At 42.7% G+C, this 27,212-nt stretch overlaps 1 protein-coding gene across 2 annotated transcripts in view; it reads right to left on the reverse strand.

The window, feature by feature from the left end:
• ITGA2 (integrin subunit alpha 2) overlaps positions 1-27,212 on the reverse strand; it is a 95,667-nt gene that overhangs the window by 43,563 nt on the left and 24,892 nt on the right. For both annotated transcript variants that reach the window (XM_084801676.1, XM_084801675.1), the window contains exons 2-7: positions 21,409-21,526; positions 8,385-8,494; positions 6,732-6,823; positions 2,953-3,067; positions 2,681-2,808; positions 678-826 (exon numbers count right to left, since the gene is read on the reverse strand). In XM_084801676.1, coding sequence (XP_084657802.1) covers positions 678-826; positions 2,681-2,808; positions 2,953-3,067; positions 6,732-6,823; positions 8,385-8,494; positions 21,409-21,526 — 712 coding nt within the window. The remainder of the gene's footprint in view (positions 1-677; positions 827-2,680; positions 2,809-2,952; positions 3,068-6,731; positions 6,824-8,384; positions 8,495-21,408; positions 21,527-27,212) is intronic.

A 27,212-nucleotide genomic window follows, 5' to 3' on the forward strand; every position in this document is an offset into this window, starting at 1 on the left:
TTGAGGCAGGAGCATTAGGCTAGCTGACACAGGGGCCATGGTCACCTAGTGGCAGAGCTACAGGCTTCAGGGAAGAAGTGAGAACGTGCAGACAGCGTGCTTTAATGGCTTTTGAGAGAATAACACCAGAAGATGGAAAAGGCCAGGAGAGGTGTACGGGCAGGGACATTTGTTCTTTCTTTTTTTCTTTCTTTTTTTTTTTTTCTGGTAAAGCTTATGGAGTTGAAAAATAGACACTGAGATAAGAAGGGGGTGGGTGCTATGCACCTGCAAAATCCACACTCCCCATGGGCTGCGGCAGACACAGTAGCCTCAACATCCGGGTTCTTGTGTGCAATGGTCCGCAATCTTCACTAATATGTACACAATACCCTACTAGCTTAATTTGTCCAGAGCTAATATTAACAGTGACAGGTTGTTTCATTTCGTAGTATTTTAACCCGAGGTCTTTGCATTGTATATAATTTATGAAAAGGCACGTAAACCCATTTCATATGTCTGATAGTCCCAGAACCACTGGGTGTAACTCCATCTCCTCTGTGCCTTGTCAAGGTGCACAAGCCACGGGAATTATCGTCTTATCGTCTCTGCCCTTATTCATTTTGTTTCACTTAAAAAAAAAAAACGTTTTGCACTCCCATACTGTCAGGTTTTTGACCGATATCGTCAAAACTTACCTTGCAAACTGAATTGCTTTGAAGGTGTTCGTGAGGTCCCCACCATATTGGTAGGTCTGAGACGTGGCGGTAACCATCTCCTCCTTGGTTTTGAAAGTGTTCAAGTTAAACACAACTCTTGGGTTATTGGCGTATTGAATTAACGCCACCTTCAGAAGAGCAGAAGTTTATTAGCTATGCATCGTTAGCTCATGAACAACTTGTATTTAACCAATATAACAAGAATTCGAGGTACGTTTAGATGTGGGCTGATAGCTTAAAGGGACTAATTTCGATTCTGTGCTTGACAGTTACTCCTTCTGCGGAATGATCTCTGTTCGTGGCCATCAGAGTGTGACAGGGGCATGACTCCCAAGCAGGACAACCTGTTACAGCTTACACTCTCAGTTCAGAGATAACTATAGATTTTTGAAGCACTTCCTTAGTGTGTTTAATGCAAGTGGGCATTAGGTTCAGGCTTCCAACACAGAGACTAAAACAGATAAAAATAAACCAGCTTTCTAGTTGTCAGTGGATACTAGCTTGAAAACAGCTATAAGTGATCATAGTCAGAGCTGAACTGAGGAAACCCTCACACCCTTCTGAGCTATGGACCCAGCGTGAGGGGCTGTTGGATTTCCCCTGCGGTGGGCCTAAGCATTGCTGGAGAAGGGAGCTGGATGTCCACGTGGAGCAGGGAGCTCCTGACCTCCAGATGGCACACCATCTGAAAGGAACTTTCTTGAGAGAGCTAACAGAAAGATAAACTTATGAACAAGGTACATGGGGCGACATTTTCTAATCCTTTAGATTAGGGAGCTTACATCTTTCTATCAGTAGGTCTGCTCCCAAGCCTTGAGAGAAGAACTCTGCCAGCCCAGGAGCTGGCACTGTGTGAGTAGGAAGTAAGGGGTTGGGTGAGAAGAGGCTCTCTGAAATACACAGACTCTCTGAGGCCAGCATATAAGATCCAATCAGAAATTGGAAAAAGAAAAGAGGGTTATGATGATTTAAAAAAAAAAAAGCAACTCAAAATATTTGGAATTTCTACCCTTTCCCTCGCTCCCCTACTCTCTCCTTCCTTCCAGGTTTTTGCAGTATGGTCCAGGCCAGTCTCAGAGTCCTGGGGTCCAGAAATGCTCCTGCCTTTGCTTAGCAAACAGCAGTTATGTTTTAAAGTACATGCTACTTAGTTTTGGGGAGTTATGAAGCTTTTGTGCCCGAGTTTTAGGTGTCTACACAGAGAAGATAGAATAGCATCTAATTAGAGACTTCTGAAAACATAGGAAATGATTTCAAGGTTTTGAAAATTCTTGCTCCTATGCAAAAATACAAGGCAGATTGGGCTAGATTATAAACCAAAGGCTATAAACTAATGTTAGAATTATGCTTACTGGGTTATTTTTAGATTTCACAGAATTTAGGTAATTATTTTACCAGAAAGATGTAAACAAGAATGCATTATTAGCCAAAATAGATATAAAAAAAACATGTGTCCAATTTTAAAATTTATTATTTTATTTGGGTGTATATGTACATGCCTGTGTGAGTTTATGTGCACTTTATGTGTGTAAGGGTTCCTGTGGAGGCCAGAGCACTTTGGATGTCCTGGAATTGGATTATAGACTGGGAACTGAACTGGGTCCTCTGCAAAAGCAGTAAGTGTTCTTAACCACCAAGCCATCACTCTAGTTCCTTAAAATATATCATTAACAAACTTACAGGTAAAAGAATTAAAATAAGCAACTTTTAAAGGAGACTTCAATGCTAGACACCATTTTTTGATGCCCATGTCAAAAATAAAACTATAAAATTAACAACACTGAAAACAGTCACAGGCAGAATAATGACCTTAGAACTATACATTTCAATTAATTTCCCAGGCTACCATTAAATTCACTTAAAATAAATATTTGACAAATGAAAAATTTTAAACTTCATATCTAACATTATTTTCCCCAAAAGTGAGCCATTGGCTTGCTTATTTATTTATTTATTTATTTATTTATTATTGGTGAGCTCACCTGTGTCTTTTTGGGTCCTATGTCCAGGCCTTGTACAAACTTTTCCAAAAAATTCTTTACTGCTTCCCAGGGATAAATACTGTTTGATTCATCACACACAACTACAACATCTATGAGGGAAGGGCAAGCTGCATGGGAAGAGATGAAAAAAAGAACACATTTTTCAAGGATAAGTGAAACTTGATAGCTGCAGAGAGGTTGGGTAGACCTTGATGCCCTGCCCCGTTTAGTGGTAAGGCTGTGCTCAGACTTCCTTTACATTGGTGACTTACCCTGAACTGCCGGTGAAAAGCTGGTCAGCGTCCGAAAGTCTGGACTAACATCAGAACAAATTCCAGTTGCGTAGTACTGATTTCCACACTGATGTGCCCACAGAGGACCACAGGTCTTCAAAGAAAGGAAAAATAATACATATATATATATATATATATATATATATATATATATACACATACATACACACACATAGAAAACGCAACTTTCTACCTTGCCTTTTATGGAATTAAAACACCATATCCACTCTTACCCAAGAGTCACCAAATATGAGTGAGTGAGTGAGTGAGTTGTGTGTGTGTGTGTGTGTGTGTGTGTGTGTGTGTGTGTGTTTGACCTTTATGCATGTTTGTGTACTGCTTTTGTGCCCAGTGCCCTTGGAGGCCAAAAGAGATGTTGGTTGCTGAGAATTGAACTCAGGTCCTCTGGGAGAGCAGTTAGTGATCTCTATCGCTGAGCCATCTCTGCCAGCTTTCAAAACCAGCAAGTCAAAACTGCATCGGAAGGACTGGAGAGGGCGCTCAGTGGTTAAGAGCACTGGCTGCTTTTCCAGAGGACCTGGGTTTACTTCCCGGCCTCGTCCCCGCATGGCAGCCAACAACCTTCTATAACTCCTGTCCGGGACGTCTGGCCCTTCTTTTGGTTTCCATAGGCACCTGCTGTGCAGACATACATTTATGTGGTTGAAATAAGAATAAACCATCAAAAATTTTCTTCAAATGCTTTTGAGTGACCGTCCTATGGGAAGGCTGAGAGGACAAGGAAAGACAATAATGTGTTCTAGAAAATGCCCCCCCCCCAAAAAAACTGAATGCAAAGTTGGCTTTGTGTCTGTCAGATGTGTGAGTTTCACACGGCTCATCTGTAAAATGAAGGCAGCCATGGCTTTTTGCTTGTAAGAGTGCTGTGAGGGTTCGACGACCCACAGACATAAACAGGGAAGTCAGGGGAAGAGCCAGTGCTGCACCCGCATGTCATTGTGGGTGTTTGAGCATCAGGTCTCCTCTTGTTCCTCCTCTGCAGGGCTCTTTAACAGGAACTAAAATCCCAGCTACCTCTAAGGGCAAGCAGGCAGGCATCCTCAGGAGCTCCTGAGTTGTGCATACTCACCACAGTAAACAAAGAACACACTTCTTACATCCCGGGCCAGACTGCTGTAAAGCCATTAACACACCAAACAACACAAGCGAAGTGAACTTCTGCCTCCTGACCTTGCTATAAACTGCTCTCAAGGTCCCTTATTTCCACTTTCTAGTTATTAAGCCAGAGAGGCTGGCTGGCATTTAGTCCCTTGCTCAAAGCATACATATAGTCTAACTTTTAACATCTCCGTATATGCAGTACCAACTCTCTCCTCCTCAGCCCTTTGAGGAGTGCTGAGACCTGCTCATACAGTTATGATTAAAACACGCAGGAGGCACTAGACCATAATACTCAATTTTCTAGACGAAAAGAGGGAGAGTGGGAAAGAGAGGTCAAGTCTTTAAAATTTCACATTGTGGGGCATGGTGGCGCATGCCTTTAATCCCAGCACTTGGGAGGCAGAGGCAGGTGGATCTCAGTGAGTTCGAGGCCAGCCTGGTCTACAGAGTGAGTCCCGGACAGCTAAGGCTACACAGAGAGACCCTGTCTCAAAAAACCAAAACCCCCAAAAAACAAAACAAAACAAAATTTCACATTGTGTAAAGCTGTGATCCATGCACAGAGCGTTGGACTTATGGACAGATCAGTTATTAAAACTGAATAAAGTGTGAACTTATAGCAAGCAATTGAAATTCATTTGACCCATTTTAACTGTTAGTGGCTTAATCCCAGCAGCTGTGCTCCTGTTTCATGCTCAGTGAGCGAGCACTGCTTTTCCTCCCATAAAAACGGAACATTTTGCCAACCAGGAAAAAGTCATTGTTGCTTCTGGCTAGTATGTGCAATCACACCACACACACACACACACACACACACACACACACACACACACACACACACACACGATGATGACAATCAGTGACGTCCATGTCTGCATCCGCAGTTGTTTTATCACCTTGGAAAATAGCTCATCAAGTATGTAAGACTAGAAGTTATTTTTTTTTTCATAAGCAATGGAAAAGATCATGAAGAAGCTGACGTTACCGTATGCCAAGAGTCAATGCCAAAACATTCTTGCTTTAAGCCCAGAACTTAAGAAGGTTCAGAAATATGTGTTGATTGTCAGTGTTTTCCACAGAATTCTTAAGAGGAGCTCAAGACACTGACCTTTGAAATTTATAAAGAAAGTTTGGTCTCTCCCTCAGCTCCTTTACAGTGACTACTAATTTTCTTGTGTGTTTTTTTAAATCTAGAATCAAGGATTACAATTTTTAAAGTACACCTACAATGCATGAATCTCAAGATATTTTTCTGACTTAGCCAGCTGCAAAAATAAATAAAAAAACACGAAATCAGCCCTATTATAAAGACTGCAGAATATAAAAAGTGCAAGACACCTCGCAATAGTAATTTATATAGTTATATGACACATATGATAATCAATATTTAATATATTTATTGGTAATAAGGCTGTTTGAATATAAATATCTGATATTCTAAGTAAAATGATAATATTGGCTACTTTTAAAAATCCAGTTTATTTTAAAGCAAGATTTTAGGTAAGTATGTCATTAGGAAGACAAATTTTTTGCAGAGCTGTCTAACCAGACTAATGGTTCTCAGCCTTCCTACTGTTGCAACATTAACACAGTTCCTGGTGTTGTGGTGACCCTCCCCTCCCAACCATAAATTATTTTTGTTGCTACTTCATAACTATAATTTTTGCTACTGTTATGAATTGTAACACAGCAGCTGATATGCAAGAGATCTGATGTGACCCCTACAAAAGGTCTTTCAACCTTTAAAGGGGTCGTGACCCACAGGTTGAGAACCTCTGAACTAGACTATTCTTATATGAGCCATAGGAAATTTAAAATACAATTTCGTTTTTACTTGTCTTCTGACTTTTGGGAGGAGGAGGGTTGTGTGATTTTTTTTTCACTGTTCATGTAGTCAAATATTTCCAACAATTTCCTATATTAAACCTAAGCCCAGAAATTATTCTTTCCTTCAGGAATTTTCCTTTCGTGACACATTAGGAAATAAATTAGAGGACAAGCAGATATATGGCACAAGTGACAGTTTCTCACTTTACACAGGTTCCTTTTAGCCAGACCTTGGCTTTGAACCCTGCCCGCCCGGTGAATGGAAGGTCCTTGCACATGCTCCTTGAAGAAACTTAAGCAGGACTGGGGACTTTGATGCTTTACACAGCCACTCAGAAGGCCTTCCGGGGGCAAAAGGCTTCTTCTGCCTTCTCCCACTTCATTCAAAACATTCTACTGGTGTGTGTGTGTGTGTGTGTGTGTGTGTGTGTGTGTGTGTGTGTGTGGTGTTGTTTTTGTTTTTGTTGTTTGTTTTTTGTTTTTTGAGACAAGGTTTCTCTATGTTATCTTGACTATCCTGGACTCGCTTTGTAGACCAGGCTGGCCTCGATCTCACAGCGGGTCATCTGCCTCTGCTTCCCAACTGCTGAGATTAAAGCCATGTGCCACCATGCCCGCCCATATTACTGTTTTGATGAGCACTCAAGAGGGCTCTAGTTTTCCCTTGGATGTCCAAACGGCATTGTTGGTCCAAAAACAAACTTCAGTGATTACATCTCTAGAGTGTACTTGACTAGAGGGAATGTGAGGAAAGCACTGGACCACAATCTTTCTCCAGAGGAGTGAGGGTCTGAGGGGACAACACTCACTAGAAAGCCGCCAGTCTCCGAGTTCCTGCTGAGGGTCAAACCCAGGCTCATGTTGGTTTTTATCTCAGTAACGTTTGAGATGCTTGCTGAATCTTTTGGAGAGAGAGAGAGAGAGAGAGAGAGAGAGAGAGAGAGAGAGAGAGAGAGAGAGAGAGAGAGGGATGTTTAAAGTATTAAATACTTACCATTTACTCAAGGTCATAATAAAGCAAACAGGCAGACTCATTTTTTTTACGTAGGTTGGACTATAGCATAACATATCCCAGAACAATCATTATATAATGAAGAATGAGCCTGTGCATGAGATTGCTAGGTGGCTGCCCTGCCAGGCCATTTAAATATGTATTTTTAAAAGAACAATGTTCTGGTCAAACAAAACACATGTGGAACACTATGTCTTTCTCTTTGTCACCTTGCCTCACGCTTTTTTTTTTAAAATCATGATTATTTAAAATATTCTTAATAAACACCATTTGATAGTCTCTGACTCAAAGCAATAGAAGAATTATAAGAAATTAAAAGAAAGGGGCAGGACTAGCCAGGTAAAAATAATACATGAATCTGTCCCTCCAAGCCAAGACACCACCCACTGCCTGACTATTTCCTCTCCTGAGGCATTAAACCCCACATTTCTCCTTGGAAACATGTTTCACCCATGTTCTGTAGGTTCAAGCACGCCATCACCCCCACCTTCACTAATCCCTAGCAGGGTTGCTCCCCTCATTTCCCAGGGAAGTGCCTCAAGACTTCAGTTCTGCTCTCTCTGTCAGTCTTAGTGAGAAGTCACGTGCTGTGGGGATGGATCACACTCTCCAGACACCTTGGCTCCCCAGCACTGAACTCACCCTTCCTCCTTCCTGTCTGTCTTAGCAGAGGAGACATTCTCCCCAGATTCCCCCAGGCACCACTGACACTCCTTCTGTTAGATTAATGCTGCACTGTCATTGGCCAATACCCATCTCCTTCTTGTCACCCTTGGCACTCTTTTTCTGGAAAGAGTTCGTAATCTTGCTGCCCAGTATAGCGGTCTTCCACCTGTCCTGTATTACCTAACTTCTAGAAATGGAGGCTGGCTATCAATCCCTGTACTTTCCTCCCTAAATTCTTCAATTTTCTTCTTCTTCTTCTTCTTCTTCTTCTTCTTCTTCTTCTTCTTCTTCTTCTTCTTCTTCTTTTCATTCTTCTTCTTCTCCTTCTCCTCCTCCTCCTCCTTGTCCTCTTCCTCATCCTCCTCTTCCACTTCTCCTCCTCTTCCTCCTTTTCCTCCTCTTCTTCTTTCTCCTCCTCCTCTTCCTCCTCTTCCTCTTCCTCCCCCTCCTCCTCCTTGTCCTCCTCCCTCTTTTCCTCCCTCATAGCCCATTGGACTTATAACTATGTCAGTTACATATGATTTGAAAGAGTACAGAAAGAAAATAATGGAACTCCTATGTATATGTTCTTATTTTTAAATTTATTTTTATGTAAACACATCATTAATAAGGCAATGTTCCAGGACATGTGTCAGCTTAAAATCAAATATGTGTATGCATTTTCTTAACTTCCCACGTTTTACTCAAAATATTCGATGATTGTTTTGCTTAATATCCAGTTACACATCAACACTGTCCCCCCCCCCTTGGCTATATAAACAGTGCCACAGTAAGTACAACTCACTTTGCAGATTCAGCTTTTCACATGTGGCAGTGGGTAGGTCCACAGGGCACTTGTACACGTCGCCCATGCGGTTCTCAGGAAATCCACTCCATGGTGAACCAACCAGTAGCCTAGAAAGAGGATGTTCTTGTTAGTCATAGCATATGGACAATTTATTAAAGGGGAAACTGACTGTAGGTTGGCAGAATCAGCAACTTTAATTTCAGTCTTATATAAATTCACAGTTAATATGCATGCGTTTGTAATTTGACTTGTTTCCTGTCCTCATAGCTGATAAGGACACTTAACGAATGTCTGTAGCATGGCTACTTTACAAACCACCCAAGATGTTTCTCCACGGCGGCTGGAGAAGCACATGGCATGTCACAGTATGAGCCACACAAGAAATTTCAAGTTTTCTACTAGTCAGTCGCATCAATACAATAAAAGTGACAGGAAAATTAATTCTAGTAATGTATTTTTAACTTTACATGATACAAACTAGTGTGCAGTGAACATAAAAAAATTTCAATAAACTACTTTTAATTTCCCCTACAATCCAGTGCATACTTTATCTGGGAACATATATCTATATGCAAGCAACGTGTTAAGTAAAGGCGACATGTGGCTGGAGACTGCTACGTGTGTTGGCATAGTGCTGAAGAGCCACGTCATATTCGTTCCTACCCAAGAATGACAACTGACATTTTTAGAGTTCTTCCTATGCCGTTAGTGCTGTAATAGGCTATATGACACTTAGGCAGCAGGTGATTTATCTACTGGCTTTACGGTTGCTGCCTTTATAAAGAGGATACTTAGCAGAAATAATGACTATAGGCATTTGGAGACCCCCTTCCTGAGTGCAATGCTGGCTGCATATCTCCAGTACAGGGTGAGTCTGGGGTTGATATCCTTCCTATAGTAACTTTCATTTCCTTCTAGAGACTTCTCCTCCCCATAAAAATACACACCGGATTTGTATGCCCATAGGGTATGAAGTAAAAAGAGACAATGTAAATTTTAATCATTTTTTCTCTTACGCATGTGTGTTCATATATGTGAAGACGGGTGCACTTGTGCAAGTGACTGTGCACATGTGTGCATATGGAGGCCGGAGGGTAGCCTGAAACACTATTGATCTGCTTTGAAACAGGCTCTCTCATTGGCTAGAAGATGCTCAGTTAGGCTACATTGGCTCCCCACCCCTTCCCAGCACTGGTAACACAAACGGCCACCACGCCCAGCAGTTTTACATGGGGTCTGGGGCTCAAGGTTATTCTCAGAGACAAACGCTTCGCCAACCGAGCTGCCGCCCAGTCAGCCCACCTCAGCTAGATCTTTGGAGGCCATAGCAGGCTGTTTATTTTGTTCCACGCAGTTGCTAAAGAAGCAGCACGTTCACTTTACAGTTAGTTGAGAAGATGATGTGTGGAAATTTTCCCCCGTGCCTTCTCTGCTCATGGTTTGCCACCGTCAGTCACACCTGTGCTCCATGCTGAATGTTGCACAGCAGACATGTAGAAATCTAAGACACACCCCTGTCTGCCAGATCCAAACTGTTTGGTGTACATAACCAATAAAGCAGTCGCGCAAGAGAGGCGAAGGGCATGAAGTAAGGTCTTCCGTGAGACAAATGTGAAAATGGTCAAAGGATGCAAAAACAGTCATGAAGACCAAAAGACAGCTTACAGTCCAACTATCAAATTACCTTTTTCATTGTATAAAATTACTCTTAGCGTTCTGAGATATTTTAACTACGTTACGTTTTATTACTGTCCCCACTGAAAGGCTTTGCCCCCTTAGAAGCAGATAATTAAGCATCACCTCCTTAAACGTCACCTGTACTCATTCTCTCAGTCCCATTTAGGCACATAGATTCCTGAACAGCCAGAAATCTGGGGGACGGGTATAACATTGTTACCATGTCCACCTCAACGGCGGGGCGCTGCCGGGAGGGTTTGGCATGTGTGCCTGAGCAGATCTGGTGTCCCTCACGAGCACTCAGAGGAAACAGGGGGCTCCTTTGTCCTCTGATAAGTGTCTCACAGTGGCTCAGGCATCTCCATCTTTAGTAGTCTCTGGTATTCAGGTACTTACAGGGTAAGACCATAGCGTTTTCTCTATTTCTGTGCACAGACACATCTTAAAGAAGCAGGGACTACAGTTCCTAATTTCCTGTCCAGCCCTGTCCTATCCTTATGTTCTCCTTGGATTGAAGAGTCCAGTCTTGTGGAACTCCATTCTCCACACCAGGGTCTCGACTTCTTCCCGCCACTCATTCATGCGACGCCGTTCCACCCCCGCCACGTCCTACCCATCAGCTCCGTCTCCTGTCACATAACCCTCCCTCCAGAAAGCCACTGGGCTTTCCAAACTCCGAGGACTAGATCCTCTAGTGGACATGAAGGCCGTTGAGGGCCGAAGATTCTGTGCCCGTAGGTCGAACTATTTGTTGAACAAATGAATTTTAAAAATAAGCATTTCAATTATTGGTAGAAAGAACTGTCTTGGTAGTGGGAAAGTTAAGTAATAATCTATAATTATCTTTTAGCCAAAGGACGTATTTTTTTCCTGTCCAAGTAAAGGCGAAATTAAAGATCTAATAAATACATATTATATATACATAATACACAGAACCAAGAGAAAGCAATACACTATGACTACTCTGTCACCCATTTTAGACTCAGCATCTACATCTTATTATGCATCAAAGTTACCCTTCTAAAGTATATAAATAATGTTTTTATAGTCTTTGGAGACTTCACACATGTGTACAATGTGTTTTTTATAACGTGTCTTGATCTTAACCACCTTCCACTCCCAAGCCAACTCCCTTATGCCCCAGTAAATCCTCCCAATGTCCTTTTCAAACCAACCCACTGAGTCCAGTGAGTGCTACCCATAAGCACATGGGTGTGGAGCCCACACCCCTGAAAAAAATGGGCTTTTCCTTCCCAGCAGCCATCAATTACCAATAGCTCCTCAGCTAGGAGTGGGTCCCTATGTGTCCGTCCCCACCGTGATGGGTGTTGATTGGCTTGATCTTGTGCAGATCATGTGGAGATGGAACGCAGCTGCTGGGCGGGGGTGGGGGTGGGCGGGGGGTGGGGTGGGGGTTGATTTGTTCAATACGCAAACTTAGGAGTTGTCATTTCCCAGCCTAACTCCCCGTCTGCTGGCAGCTACGTTCCTTCTCCTCCTCCCTAGTCTGCGTAGTTTCTTGAGCCTTAGAAGGTGAGAAGTTGATGGAGATGTGACCCGGGCAAAACTCGGCACTTGGTGTTATTGACAGTTGGCACCTCGACCAGCTATGAGTCTCAGTGCAAGAAGAAGCTTCTCTGGTCAGGGTTTAAAGCATAAAGGGAAGTAGCCTGCATAGTCTGTTTAGGAAGGAAACAATGCCGTGATAGTTAATCTTCATAGTCAGACTTGATTGGGTGTAGCGTCGCCACGGAAACCACAGCTCTGGCTGTGTCTGTCTGTGCAGGTGATTTCCCAGAAGGCTAGACTGAGAAGGGAAGACCGACCTAAATGTGGGCAGCACTGACCCATGGCTAGGGGCACTGAACCAGTAGAAAGGAGACATTTACGTGAGCTCTGGAAGTCTCTACTCCCTGCTTCTTGACCAGACATGAACTGTGACCAGCTGCCTCATGCTCCTGGCCTCGCACCTTTCTCACCGTGTTGCCTGTCCCCCCCACCCCCACCCCGTCCCCTCAAACTGTGAGCTGAAATGACCTATTGTTCTGTAAGATACATTGCCAGATTTTTTTTTATTTTTTTATTTTTTTATTTTTTGTCACAGCACTAAGAAAAGTAGCTAATGGAAGTACCTTAAGACCGGAAGTTACAGAGAGTGTGGCTCTGGACTTTGGCGTTCCGGGAACTCCTGTTAGTTGATTCTAGTAAATCTTACAATGTTTGGGAGTAGGTGTAAGTTCAAAAATTATCTTCTTTAATATGCAAGGAAAAATCTGAGAATATATTCTCAGCACTTTGCAATGGAAGCACTGAGACAGAGACACGAGTAACTTGTTCCTTATCGAGTGGTTGGTCAGGGGCAACTGTGCCCCTTTTTGACGGTCCAGTTTTTAATTTCCAGGCAGCTCTCTTTCTTCTGCAATGCACGACACCTTAGCATAAGCCTCAGAAAACTATCTGAACAGATGAGATAAGCTCCAGAAATTATGGTATGGAATAGAAATTGGAAGCAGAGGGCCAGGTCACACTTACTAGGAACAGGTGTACGGCTGTGTTGCATTAAAGGGAGCCTCAATTCAGACACCTGACATGGTCATCCTTGGGAGAGCACAGGCACACACAAGGCACAGGCCATGCTCTTTACAATGATTGTCAAGGACAGGGTATGGTCAATACATACCAGATTTGATCATATGGGTGATTTTTGTTATGTTCATTTCCACATCTCCTTCCCAAATTAAAGTTAAATGTTTCTGAACTAAAATGTCCTGTTTCCCAGAGTCTCCAGCAGCAAAGTCACAGCACCAGATCTTTGCTAGTCTCCCTGAGAAGAAGCAGGAGATGCTTGCTGCTTCCTGTCCCATGGAGCACCTCCTTTCACATCTTCTAAGAACTCTGGGCTATTTCCCTTGAAACAGAGAAGGCTTATGATGTCACCATCACCACTGCTGCTGGGGATGTTGTGGCTCTCCTGAGGCAAGCAGACATGAAGATGAGGGAGAGGTATACCTCTGCTCTGTTAAAAAGCACTGGCTTATTTTCTTCACCTTCTCACTCAGATTCTTAACGTAAGACGGGAGAAAACAATGCTAAGTATGCCTTTTGAGGGGCACCTGAGAAACAAGGGAGTCCTGGTCCCTAGTTTGCACGTGACCCATTCTGTTCATATTATAGCATATTGGGTAACCTTCAGGCCAACAATTCCATGGAAAGTTCTAGACCACTGCCACAGCCTTTACTGCTGATGTTTCCCGACTCTGCAGCAGACATCTCCGGAAACCCACGGGTTTACATGGGATCCTGTTCCTGACAGCTCACCCTCATGAGAGGAGGCTATGACATCACCACAGGCCACTCCCAGGGAATCAAGACATTCTTATATTAACCAGACAGGAAGTTAAGGGGGCCGCTACTGGCAACCATAAAATTTCACGGACCTGTGGCTGTAACAGGGAGAGGTACACCAGGACAAACGTTATAAAGGGAGGTATGGCACCCACAGTGGGAAAACACGACAGGAGTTCTTTGTAGTTATAGATTTCATTGACTCTCAGCCAGAAAAACAAAACAAAACAAAGCAAAACCAGAGCTGTGGGGATAACCGTGAGCGGTGATTCCCCAAATTAAACAAAAGCCTAAGATACAAACTTCTCCTGCCCTACAGTGAAACTGGGAATTCTTCCAAGACTGTCTTAACTAACACTCACTGTTCAATTATCTTGTGGGAAAATAGTGATTATGTAGACTTCCAAAACGTAGCCAATTTGCCCACCTCCAGTGGAATTCAAAGTGCTTTGTTTAGGTAGTAAACAATGTTTACGGTGGTGTAGGTCGGACAATTTTAGACCCACAATCCAGAAGCTGCTAAAAATACCTTCCGTTGGTTTCTAAGTCTCTAAGCTGTCCAGGCTTTCTTCAACAGTAAGGACTTAGAGAGAGATTGCTGCTGGACGTGCAGTTAGACCAATACAGCGTCATTGAGAAGTGTTTAATGGGTGCCTATGGCAGGGACGTGCTACCCAACCCAGGAGGCTCCTTTCTTATGTAAACTTGCGGGCTAGCCTTGTATGGTAGACCCCCTGTGAGGCTGTGTATGGTGAGGAGACCAAACGCAAACTGAGGAGGGAAGGGTTTATTTGGCTGACACTTTCACTTTGCTGTTCCTCACTGGAGGAAGTCAGGAAAGGAACTCAAACAGGGCAGAAACCTGGGGACAGGAAGTGCTGCAGAGGCCATGGAGGGGTGCTGCTTACTGCTTTGGTCCGTATGGCCTGCTCAGCCTGCTTTCTTATAGAACTCAGGACCATCAGTCAAGGAATGGCACCATCCTCAATGGGCCGGGTCCTCCCCCATCCCATCAATAACTAAGAAAACATGCTACAGGCTTGCCTACAACCTGATCTATAAAGGCATTTTCTTAATTGAGGCTTCCTCCACTGATGACTTAAACGTGTGTCAAGTTGGCATAAAAGGTGAAGGCCTACTACGGACCATATTCAATCGTGGATACTAAGGATACATTAGGTTATAAGTTCCTAAAGAGACTCTGGCCTCATACTTTACATTCTGGGGAGAAAGATAATCAATCTAGGAAGAGAGCCATATGGGGGCAGGAGTCGGTGCTTCAGAAGGAAGATAAGTGGAACAGAGTCAGGAGTGAGAGGCAGAGAGCGGGGCAGTCTTTATTTGAATGTTTAGAGAATAAAAAAAGTCATGAGACTTTGGTGGAAAAAGTGCCTAAGGATGAAGCAAGTGTAAAAGTCCAGTGTCTGGGGAAAATGGCAGGGAGTGGAATTAACTCTCCAGGGGCCAGATCATATACAGAATTATGTGTAATTAGAAAGTTCCTGTTTTTTGTTTTGGGGTGTGTGTGTGTGTGTGTGTGTGTGTGTGTGTGTGTGTGTGTTTCTTGTTTTGTTTTGTTTTTTCTCAGTAAGAAAGCCTTCAGGGGGTTAAGTAGAGTAATCATAACATGATATATTTTGGGAGCTGTGACAGATGTTTCATTGAGACAATTGCATTGGACATGAACTCTGGTGCCCCATATTTGACCACCTCCCCTTGCTGGGGAGGCCTGGTAGCACTCAGAGAAAGAACAAGCAGGCTACCAAGAAGAGACTTGATAGCCTATGACCATATAGTGGGGGAGGAGATCCCCCTCAGTCATAGACCTAGGGGAGGGGAATAGGGTGAAAGCAGGAGGGAGGGAGGAATGGGAGGATACAAGTGATAGGATAACAATTGAGTTGTAATCTGAATAAATTTAAAAAATAATTAAATAATAAAAAAGAAACAATTGCCTTGGGGCCTTATGGAAGCAGATTGAGTGTTTGGAAGGTCCTTGCAGTCTTCTTGGCTAAAAGGTGGTGGAGTCTCAGAAAGGCTCAGAAAACTGCAAGTGCTGAGTGAGCACTTGTCTTATTTAAACTAGTTTGTCAAAGTAGGGCCAACAGGACTTCTTTAGATTCTCTCTCAAAGAAAATTAAACAGAAAAAGGAAGAAAGAGGAACAGGGGGACAGGAGGAAGGAGGGGGTCAAGGGGTGACCCCTAAGGTCAAGAAAAATCCCTAAGAGCTGAGAAGTTAAGCAGAATAAGCACTGCCATCAAGAAGGCTTCTGTCAACAGAGGAAGGTTTTGAGATGAAAAAGCCCAGTAACCCGGAAGGGGACAGCTTACTTGTGACTAGACATCTGCTCTATGTAGCATTTATATTAACATTAGGAATTTCAAAGCCCACAGTGTGTGGATAAGAATGTCATCTTTCTAACATTCTAGGTTATTGACAATACAGGGCACCTGGAAATTTCTAAATAGACCCTTGCTTCTTGTGAGTGAATGGAATAGACATCTGTGAGTGAAGGAAGTCACCCGTGAAATGTCGCCCCTCAGGGGAAGGCGCGGCAGGCAGACTTCATCTTTTAGGTGGTAACATTGCTATTCGGGGCTCAATAGTCAATCGCTTTGGCATAAATTAAAGGCAACCTTACTTAGCATGTCAGCCTCATTATGTGACCACAGACTCTCCAGCTTCCTGACGGTTTCCTGAAGCAGTGAGATGGCAAAACCCTCAAGGTCTTTCAGTGTCACAATGGAGTCCACCAACCCCGTTAGGGCTGAAGAATCTTAAGTCCTGTTTCATGAAATCCCTAGAAATTGGCTTTCTCACTGGAAGTAAAGGAGCCAATAGACTCTGATTGTTGTTGCAACTCCTCCTCCGTTTCACCCATCATCTGGAAACAAGTATGGTTTTTTTAGGACTGCCGTGTTTCAGACGTCAAAGCCCAGCTCTCTGCTGGGTACTTGAGACACACATGGGAATAGTAACAGCATTATGAAATGGCATTATGCTTTATAAAGGACTTGGCGTGCATTACCTCTTTGGTTGCTATCATCATGAGGCGTTTTGCCCATTTCTGCTTTTGTGTAAGGGCCCTGGTTCCTAGTGTCTGTGCTGGTTTGACTGAGATGCACACACTCCCCACACACACAGGCGTTTGAACACTTGGACCCCGGTTAGTGGTACTCTCTGTGGGAAGTTTGGGAAGTGTGGCTTTGCTGGACAAAGTATGCCACTGGGTGTAAACCTCCAGTTTGCTCTCTCTTCTCTCTGATTTTGATTGATATGACCTCTTAGATTTCTGTTCCTGTTGCTTGCCACCACATCTTCAAACTATAGCCCAGGCCAACTCTCTTTTCGTTAGGTTGCCTTGGTCATGGCATTTTTACCACAGTAACTGAAAAATAGCCACTACAGTGTCTCAGTGGCACTTTCTTCCCTCCCAAGTCCCCAGTTCTATCATACTGGGTCTATTTTGATCTCTTCTAGACAAGAACTCAGTACCTGCTCATCATAGAGACCCTGAAAACATTATCAACTACCTCCTCTCTGTGCCACTTGCCATTTCCCACATCCATGTTCTGAGAGAGGGAAATGCTAGGGATGGCTGAGTGCTAGAAAGGTACGTGTGTCGAAGCTCTTTACTCTTGTAAATAGACTTTGTTCTGGGCCTAACACTCAATATTATCGTGGTGGACTGTCTGACATGATGTCTTGAGAGCATGGAGGATTTTCCCATAGGTCATTGGTATGCCCCAAGCATCCTAGAACAGCAGGCATCTTCCAAGTGGGCGTCACAGATATGTGGGGTGTGTGTGTGTGTGTGTGTGTGTGTGTGTGTGTGTGTGTGTGCACGTGTGTGCGCACACCACAAACTCATGTCTAGAATGGATGATGGGAGAAGCAAGTTAGAGCAAGGAATATTTAACACACGCACCTTTTGATCCTTTGATGTCTGCTACAAAACTGAATATTTTTCATTTCAATCAAACTTTTTATTCATTTAAAATTCTACTACAGAGACATTTGTTGGGGGGAGGGGTGGCTAACACACTTATAGTAAATATAGAAGTATACTAAAATTTCTCTTAACCAAAGAACTAGAACAGTAATATGTGCCCGTATACAGACGCAGTGGCTCTCTTTTTGCTGCTATATTCATTCATAGTTCTCTCTTTATAAGGAAGTAGAATGCACCGGTCCTTGACCCAACAAGAAAATACATTTCCATGAGTGGAAATGCCCCTCCTTCTTACTCACTCACTCTCCGTCTCACAAGTGATTTCAGTTACAATGATTTTGAGTCACGGAATGAAGTCAGCTTATTCTTTGGACGAACCCTTCAGACTACACAAAGAAACAGTGCACATCACAACCAGTTCCAGGAAATGATCTTAAATATGTCTCAGGCCCTTGAAGATTTGTTTGTGATAAGGATTGCATCATCCACGTTGAACATCCGGTGTGAGAGATTCAGGCTGGAGGCATGCCCGCCCTCCTCCTCTGCCTACGCTGAAGGAAGAGGCTTTACTGTGAGCCGGAGGCTTGCCTAGCAGCTCTGCTTGGAGGTCACCTGGCTTCGGAAACTATGCAGTTCACAGGAAATGGCAGAAAACGCTCAAGAAGTAATAAAGAGCTGTCACCAATATTATTCAAGTAGCCTAGCGTGTAATAAAAACCTAATAATAATAAAACTACTAAGATAGCCACATTAGCTTCCTTGAAATCTGGTAGATCTTGAAGGAAAACATGCCTATATTCTGGGAGACACAGGACATGTAGGACAGCCCAAGCTGTACTCTAAAATAACAGTGTGATTTAGGAACACTCCAACTAGAGCCTTGAGTGTGTTAGGCGAAAAGGGCTGAGAGAGCTCATCAAGGATAAAACATCATAAGGAAGTTAAAGGGATTGGAGGGGAAAGGTGGAAAAACCTGCTTCAGAACAAGCAGTAAAAGAGCAATGAGCTAAAAGCACGTGTGTGTGTGTGTGTGTGTGTGTGTGTGTGTGTGTGTGTGTGTGTGTGTGATGTATTGACTTAAGAGCAAAGGCAGTTTGTTGAAAGAATTCCTAGCAAAAGTTAACTTCATTAGTATCAGAAAGTTTTCCCTACCTCTGCTACTTCCATAAGGTCTGGGCAATTGTCATAAATTAGGAGTGGGGAAGGGCGGGCGCAAGGCCAATTGTCAAAACACACAGGCGATTCTGGAGCCCAGGCTTCGCATTACTTTTCCTCCTCGCTCTGAAGTCCTCCTGACCTGACTGAGGACTACATAGCATTGGCGCGTTGTTCCCTGGGAAGGCCCATGGACTGGGCCAGGCTAATGACACAGGCCTTGATCAAATCTTTTATCACTGGAAAGGAAAAAATGCTCCCTTGCTGTTGAGTTAGTGGAAGTGAAGGCACAAAAGCAAGAGAGCCACCAGCAATTGCAAGGCACCCGATTATCCCTTCTCTCTTGTTCACACATTCCTAGTCTGCATATAAATCTTCCTCCTAGACTGTGCCACACTCCGGAGGGCCAGCCCCATGGTCTATATTTTTTTTCAGCCCCTCATAGGTCCAGTGTCCAGTCCACAGTGGATTAAATCATTTTGTCCACGGCTTGGCTTGGTTTATTTCTTTTCTTGGAAGGACTGAAGACAGTGAGAGGAGGGCAGACAGGCTGGCCTGCCAGCTCTGCTCTCTTCCTTTCTGCTTTGTACCTTCATAGGATTCAGTCCTTTAGACTGACACGGATTCTCCCTTCTCCTCTGTGTGGTGCAGTATGTCTGTGCAGGCTCATGGTTAGATACTGGTTAAAGGGAAAGAAGGTGGTGAGCCTTCGCTAAAAGTTTCGCCTTATCGGAGAGCTCCATACAGGTATTCAAGGCACTGACCCAGCCAATCACAGAGCAGAGCCTTGTTTACCCATAGCCATTACAAGGAAAGTTCTGGGAAGGCTAAGGCAGGATTTAGATTTATCTGATGTCCCTGGTTTTGACATTAGTGCATCAGCAGTGCTGGAATTTCAGTATGATCTGCTAGGGCCTTTTATCTGCTCACGCCTTTTTAAACAACGTCTTGAGTTCTTACAGAAAGAGAAACCACGGCGGTGAGTCTCGCTTCCCCAGGACTCTACCTGTCACAGCTCTTTGTCGTTTTAGTGTCATTCATGTGCCAACTGTCACGGAGCCAGCGGTTGAGTTCTCTCCAGGCAAACAGACATAACATCTCTAAGGACATCGACTACAGACGGTGGCTTTTTTCTCTCTTAGACTTATCCAGCCCCAGAAAACTGGGGAGGAAAAAAAAAAAGCCACCTCAAAGTCAGTGTCAGGTTGTCCTTAGCTAGGCTGTGCCTTTCCAGTCGCCCCGTGGAGTTCACGTGAGCTTTTCTTTTTCACCCCATACATCTTAAGGTGGTCTCAAATAGTTCACCTCATAGGCTATCTGTGGTCAATCATTTGGAAGTAGGCCTTTTCTTAAGTCATTTAAAAAATTTTTAAAGATGTATTTTAATAATGTGTTTGTTCTATTAATTATGTGTGCAAATGTGTGCATGCGAGTGGAAGTGTCAGATACACCTGGAGTTGGAATCATATGTTGTTGATAGTCACCCTACATGGGTGCTGGAAACAAAACCAGGGTCTTCTGCAAGAGCGGGATGCATTCTTAACTTTGGAGGCATCTCTCCATCCCCCCCAAAATAGATATGCATCCCATTGGGGGCAGATCCAATCTTGGTGTTCATTAGCAATGTAATGACTGTATTCTAAGGTCAGAAACTGGCTTGTGTCACCATGGTAGCTTGCTTTCTTCTCTACAATAATCAAAGAAAAAGATCATCAGCAGGCCTGGGCTCCCACCTGTACTCCAAGCGACTGCAGGGAGTGCTAGGCCTGACTGTTTTCTCTCTCAGACTCACAAGCTATTCATTTCCAGCAGTCATGGCTTCCTGGATAGCCTCACAGAAAGTGGCCCAGGCTCTTCTCCAGGCCACCTGTCTCTGTCACTTTCATCCCAGCTCAATAGTTGCTTCTTCTAAGGTGAACCATGGTAGCTGCGTTTTCCTTTCTCATCACACAGATAAGCATACTCCAATGCACAAAGAACATGAACTTAAAACAGTTCTCCTGTGAACGTCACCTGGAGTCCACGGTGTTGTTTGAAAGCATCTAGAAGGTGAAGAACTGGCTCTAAAGCTCCAGGCTGCATTTGCAAAGCTTAAGTCCTTGTGTCACAACGAGAGGCCGGTTCCTAAGACCTGTCCACAAGTAGGCATCAAACTGAACGGGAGAGAAACTTGCTTTCTTCAACATAATTTTCAGCATCATTTGATGTCCTTGAATTTTTTAAAACTTACATTCACAAGAACCTTTAAATTAGCAATGGATTATATATATATATATATTTATATATATACACACACGAGGATATATGCACATGTATATATTTCATATATAAGTTTTTATTACTTTCACAGGAAATATTAGCAATGATATATAATATTATTATATTCAGCAAAATAATAATAGCTAAAGGGTTACTTTTAAAGGAAGATTGGTTCAAAGGTTAAAGACTGAAGGCAATATCCATGAGTCTATTATTTATTTATCACACTAATCATTAACATTGGTCTTATCAATAGAATTTTTAGATACATTTTTATTTGGGCTTTCTCCCCACTAAAAACTACCATTATAGTATTCCATTAATTATCAGTAATCAACTCTCAAAGAAAAACCCCTCACTTAAAAATATTTTATTTAAAAAAAAAAAAGGCAAACGAAAGAACTGAGTATTCCTTTAACTCCAACCAACAGAGCTTGGAGAGAGAGAGAGAGAAACATATTTCTGTGGGTTCTGAGCCATCCTGAGTTACACAATGAGACTGCCTAAGAACACTTTTAAAGCACTTTCCACTAACAGTAAATCCACTCATCTGTTTATATAAACAAATTGACTCAAATATTACATCTGTACAATGGTTTTAGTGAAACAATAAGGAAGAGAGTAGTCTTACCAGTTGCCTTGTGGGTTTGTAAGCTGCTGCAGGGCATAGCCGAACTGTTCACTTGAAGGGCCGGAGAATATTTTTGCTCCTGGGAGGCCAACATTGTATGCCAGACAACTTAAAATACCTATTTAAAATTGAAAACATAGTCCATATTTACAATTTCTAATGTAAACATATAATATATTTCTCAAAGAGCATGTTAAAAAAATAAAACCCACCCCTACATGCCATGATAATTAGGCTCCTTATCGGTGCTGATAAGAAATAACAACTCCTTAATCTAAAGTCCTTACATGGGCCCCAGCACCAGACTACACAGTTGTTTACAGAATCCCTTGCCTTCGAGATCCTCGAAGCAGCTCAGGAGACAGTCACCTTGACTCCACAGAGATTTTTAAGGTTCCAGGTGTGTCTCTCGTGTGGTAAGAGGAGGTCAGGATTTGATCAAAACACTGGACTCTTAAACTGCGCTACTATTTCTTAGACTTATGACATGATTTAAATCCTATTTGTCTTTCTTACAGAGCAAGGCTCTAAGCTACTCACACACAGGGTCTGAAGGGTGCCCTGTTCTTAGACATGGTTTCCATATGAAATGTGTGTTAAAACAGTGCTGGGGAGGGAGGAAAGTCTTAGCCCAGGAAATCAGTATAACTTTTCTTTCAGAAAAAAAAATGATGCTTTGTAGGATAAAGGTTAAGGCAATGGTACACTATGTTTTGTTCCAGTGGAAACTGCCAAAAGCACTGTTGTCAATTGATTTTTCTTTCTCAATGATCAATCAATCAATGACAATCATGAAAAATAGAACAAAGACCAAAGAAGAAAACATGTGATAGACTTTTTTTTTCTTTCTGATGGCAAGGGAGAGAAGAGCAGGGTTAAATCCATCTGGCACTGAAAGCGTCAATGCCGGGAGTCTTCCTCTCCATAGAAGGGAGCTGTGTGGATTCTGTGAGCATCAGCATTTATCTTTGCAGAGCCAAAAAAAAAAAAAAAAAAAAAAAAAAAAAAAAAAAAAAAAAGACTGGTCTCATTAAGTGTACCTCACAGCTCCTGTACCCTGTGTCTCCAGAAAGGAAGATTTTTACTTTGGGGGCAGCCTGAGGCCGCATGCTGCATTAGAAGCATGTTATTCCATGCACAGGAAGCCTGCATGAAGTGGTTTGGTTTTGTTCCTTGTTTTGTTTTGTTTTACCACTGTGCTTCTGAACTTATGGGAGGAGATTCTATAGACAGCTCCAAAGGAAAAGTGAGGTCAGCCATGAAGCTTTGGGGACTTGAAGTTGTCAATGTGCCTTTTTAAGTGCCAAAAATACTCTACTGGGCGTTTGCTCACTCAAAAAAAAGAAAAAAAAAGCCCAGCTCATTTTTTTCTTAGAAATATAAGCTTGCCAAGAAGAAAAGGGCAAATACTAATTCTGAAATACTCTGTGACATAATCTGCACAGCCCAACAATTGCAAGTTTGCAAATTTCTATCTCTTCATAGGGACCACTGTTCCTTTTTCCTGAGGAAGCAACAAGATTGGCACTCAAAATGCTGGTGTTTCCAGTCAATGCTCCATCCTTGCCCCACTGTGCACAGCCTAGCCAATACTACTTAAATATCGATCAGACTTTGAATAGATTAGTTAGAGCCTGAGGAATTGTTGTCAAACACCATCACTTTAAACATGTCTGACACTGGGGAAGAGTATGCAGCTGGACATACAATGATGCAACTCTGTCCCACTGTTAAAAAAGCATGCAATAGGAAATGAGGAGGATGGAGATCAGTTTATTACCTAGTGTTAACTTTTATGACACATGGTGTGTATACTCGGGGTTATTTCTCTTCATGACAAGTATATGCTTTAAGGAAGGCTTTGTTACGTGCCTTATGCGCCTTTGCTCCTATTGCAATCACAAAATGCAAAAAGACATGCAAGATCACTATTCCACTCTTGGGAAACATAATGTTTTTTAAAAGTTATTAACATTTTTTATATATTTTAGTTATATTCTTTCCCCTCCTCAACTCCTTCCTGTCTCCTCACCCATCTGACTTTATTTGTTTTCCTCTCTCTCTTAAAAATTCATCCTACTCTATGTCATCCATTGTTTTTACTAAAATGCTGTTGTACATATAGCATATGTATACAGTATATACACATACAGCATATGTGTATTATTTTATATGCATATAGACTTAAATCATGATTTATTTACAAATAAGGAATCTGGGGTTCACCTTAGCAGTCTAATTGTATTATACATGTATGTATATTAACATTTATGGACAACATTTTCTAAAATGGAAGAAAACATTTCATGTTCCTGTTTAAAACACCCAAAGGTCTTGTTGTAGCACTGAGAACACCCAGTTTCTGCCTAGAGAGAGAGAGAGAGAGAGAGAGAGAGAGAGAGAGAGAGAGAGAGAGAGAGAGGACCTGGGTTAAGTTTCCAACACTTCCATAATGGTTCACAACCATCTGTAACTCCAGTTCCAGGGGATCTGGCATCCTCTGTCCTCTGCACACACACACACACACACACACACACACACACACACACACACACACACACGCACACATGCACACACACACACAAATACACTCTCATACAACATACACTCATGCACAACGTACACACATATGCACATGCTTAGACATGTGCACACTATTAAAAATTTTTTAGAGATCATAAAAACTAAAATTTCCAAAATAAAAGTTTGCGAATGCAAATTGTAGTACATTAACTAGATGGAATTTGACACTGCTATTTAAAAACAGTAATCATGAATGCTATAAAACAGAATGGAAATGCTCAATGAAAAATATAGTAAAATGATTTTCAGTATAGAAGAAAAATGTTGTAAAAGTCTACAAAATATTAACAGAGCAGGAAATAGAACTGTGAATGAAGTTGCCTGTCTTCTATGTTTCCTGCAGTACATTATAATGTTCTTGAAATAATTAAATAAAAGGTTAAGACAAGACACTTCCTTCCTTCCTGCTGTACACTAACAGAATGGCATACACGGACAGTTCTCTTCAACCTCTGGTGTCTCGTCTGATCTTCTCACCTTTGTACACACCATGGATAAAAGGTAAAGGCCAATTCTACCCCACTAGAGTGACTTTAATTCTTAATCCTAGGTATGATCTAAGGTTCAGATTTCTTTAAATAAATGTCTTCATATTAAAAGACAACAGTTGCAAGTGCTTTTCATATCTTTTTCAAAAATATTTATTTATTTATTATGTATACACATCTCATTATAGATGGTTGTGAGCCAACATGTGGTTGCTGGGAATTGAACTCATGACCTTTGGAAGAGCAGTCAGCATTCTTAACCTCTGAGCCATCTCTCCAGCCTGCTTTTCATATCTTAAAGGCCTAGATGACAACTCTTCTGTTCTTAGGGAGCCTATGGAATATTGTTCTGTGAAAACTTAGTCTTATCCATAAGACCTGCAGTTTACTCTAGTCACAGCTGTCCACAACAGAAAACTGATGGATTTACTCACACCTGTACTTAATAGGCAGACTTCATTATCTCATTTGAATAATGAGAAGAGATAAACATGTTTTTTGTTTAGATTGCAAGTGTGGGATGGGGAATGGTCTTGTGCGAGATCAGGTGAGGTTAATCCACTAGAAGGCAAACCACCTCGTGTGGGAGCTTGATTGTTGCCTGCTGAAAAGATCTCATGAACAGCCCCTGGGAGGAGATATATAAATGAGCCCAGAACTGGAGGCGGGGCCTCGGGAGACTTGGGAGACAGTTCATTGCTCCACTTCCAGACATTCCTAGAGAGAACCGCTCTAGGAAAGGCTTCGGGGCTCTGGGATCCAGCTGAGGTTGCGGATTCTGGTTACTCCAGGTTCCAGCAGAAGAAATCCTGCTGACTACGCCAGGAGACTCGCTCCTTGGAACCGATATCCTTACCGTTTTGTTACTGTGTTTGTTAATCCTCTTCTCCTATTGTTTAGGTTAGTAGGATTGTAAGTGGGGTACTCTCAGTTGATAAGTTCATAATAACATTTATTTGCGAAGAAAATTGAGCCTACAGAATAAACTTTTTATTTAGTCAGCAAACACTTACCAAGTGTTTACTACACAGGTCCGTACGACTCTTAGGATAAGGTGGTGTCTTAGCTACTTCTCTGTTCCTGTGACGGTTCAGTGTGACTAAAGCAGCTTCTAACAGGAAGCATTTGGTTGTGGGTTTGCGCACCGTCTCAAGGGGTCGAGTCCATGACCATCATCGTGGGCACATGATGGCAGACGGGCACGCGTGGTCCTGGAGCAGTAGCTAAGAGCTTTACATCTGATCCGTCAAGTCCACACCTCTTAATCCCTCCCCGAGCAGTTCCACCGACTAGGCTGTTCTCACTTAGACAGCCACAGATGGGGATAGTGACATTACGACCTCTTTTCTAAGTTAACTCGTAGAGCGGGGTGTGGCCTGGACAGAATGTCCCAATGCACAAGTGACTTCTCTCTCTGCACCTGGAAAGCATCTGCAGCTTCTACCAGCCAGGGCTCCCAGGAGTGCAGAGCTGGGCTCCACCACCCTAAAACAGTGGTACTCTGCACCCAGAGATCTGAAGGTCAAGGTCCTGGTCTTGCTGCCTGCATCTTGTTGGTCCTTCTTTAAAAGAGACTTTTCCCCTCCTCCTCACGTTCCAGCATACCTCTGCGAGAATGGACTAGAGTGAATCTGAGTAACAGTCGTCATCCCAGCTGGCTCATCTGAGTGACATTCCTAACTGTGAGAACCGTAGACAAATCACATGAAAAAAGACAGCGCTGGGAGTAAGGAAGACAGAGACTTAACACCTGCCGTGCTGCGCAGGGGCGGGATCCTTCTGAAAGACTCTCATTGTTAGTCTCTGAAAACGGAGACTTCCTCTAAGGCTTCTTCTATGTATAGAGAATCTACTAATTAATATACTTTCTCATAATACAACGTAATTGGAGATGCCGATTATATATGAATTTCTCGTTTATGTTTTGCGACTCTTCGATAAGTGTCTCCTTATTTAAATGATTCAATTTATTTCAAAGCTAAAATTTTTGAGGCAATTTTTTGAAAGCCTTTACAGAACTTTGGATATCTAGGTGGTTAGTGTTGTTTGCATGACAGGGTCTGGAGTCACCTAGGAGAAAGGTGAAGGGTTATTTACTCTCTGGGCCTGCCTGTGAGGGGCTGCCATGACTAGGTTAATATGGGGAGTGGATTAGTTAACGTGGGAGTCTCATCTCGAGTGTGGGGGTGGGGCCGCGCACTGAGCAGGAATCCCCGTGGGGCACCCTGCCTTCTAGATCTGAGTCAGTCTTCTTCCAGGACCCTTCCATCTCCTGCCTTTCTCGGTCTCAGCTTCTCCTTCTCCATTGCCATCCCTTGCTCATCTCCCCCGAATGAGTGCACCATCACTGTGTTCAGTTCTGAAGCGATTTTAAATGGTGTCAGATGTCTTATAGGTTTTGAAATGTCAATGCTGGGGAATTAAAGAGATTTATCTCTGATAAAGAGATATTCTTGCACAGGGACACAAGTTTAGTTCCCAGAATCCATGATAACAGCGCACAAATAACTGCATGTACAGTTCCCAGGAATCTGGGGATGCCTGCATTGCATGCAGTGTACACAGGATCACGTGGACAAACACATATACACAAATAAAAATTGTGTAACATATCAACGCTATATCCAATTGCTATTTAATGGAAGAATGCTTATATACCTTACGGAAGAGCTACCCTTGCTTAAGAAACTTCTTGATTAACTGCTGAGAAGACACAAGTTGTAGGACGGTGAC

Source organism: Acomys minous (genome assembly GCF_964271855.1).
Source record: "Acomys minous genome assembly, chromosome: 11".
NCBI classification, from domain to species: Eukaryota; Metazoa; Chordata; class Mammalia; order Rodentia; family Muridae; genus Acomys; species Acomys minous.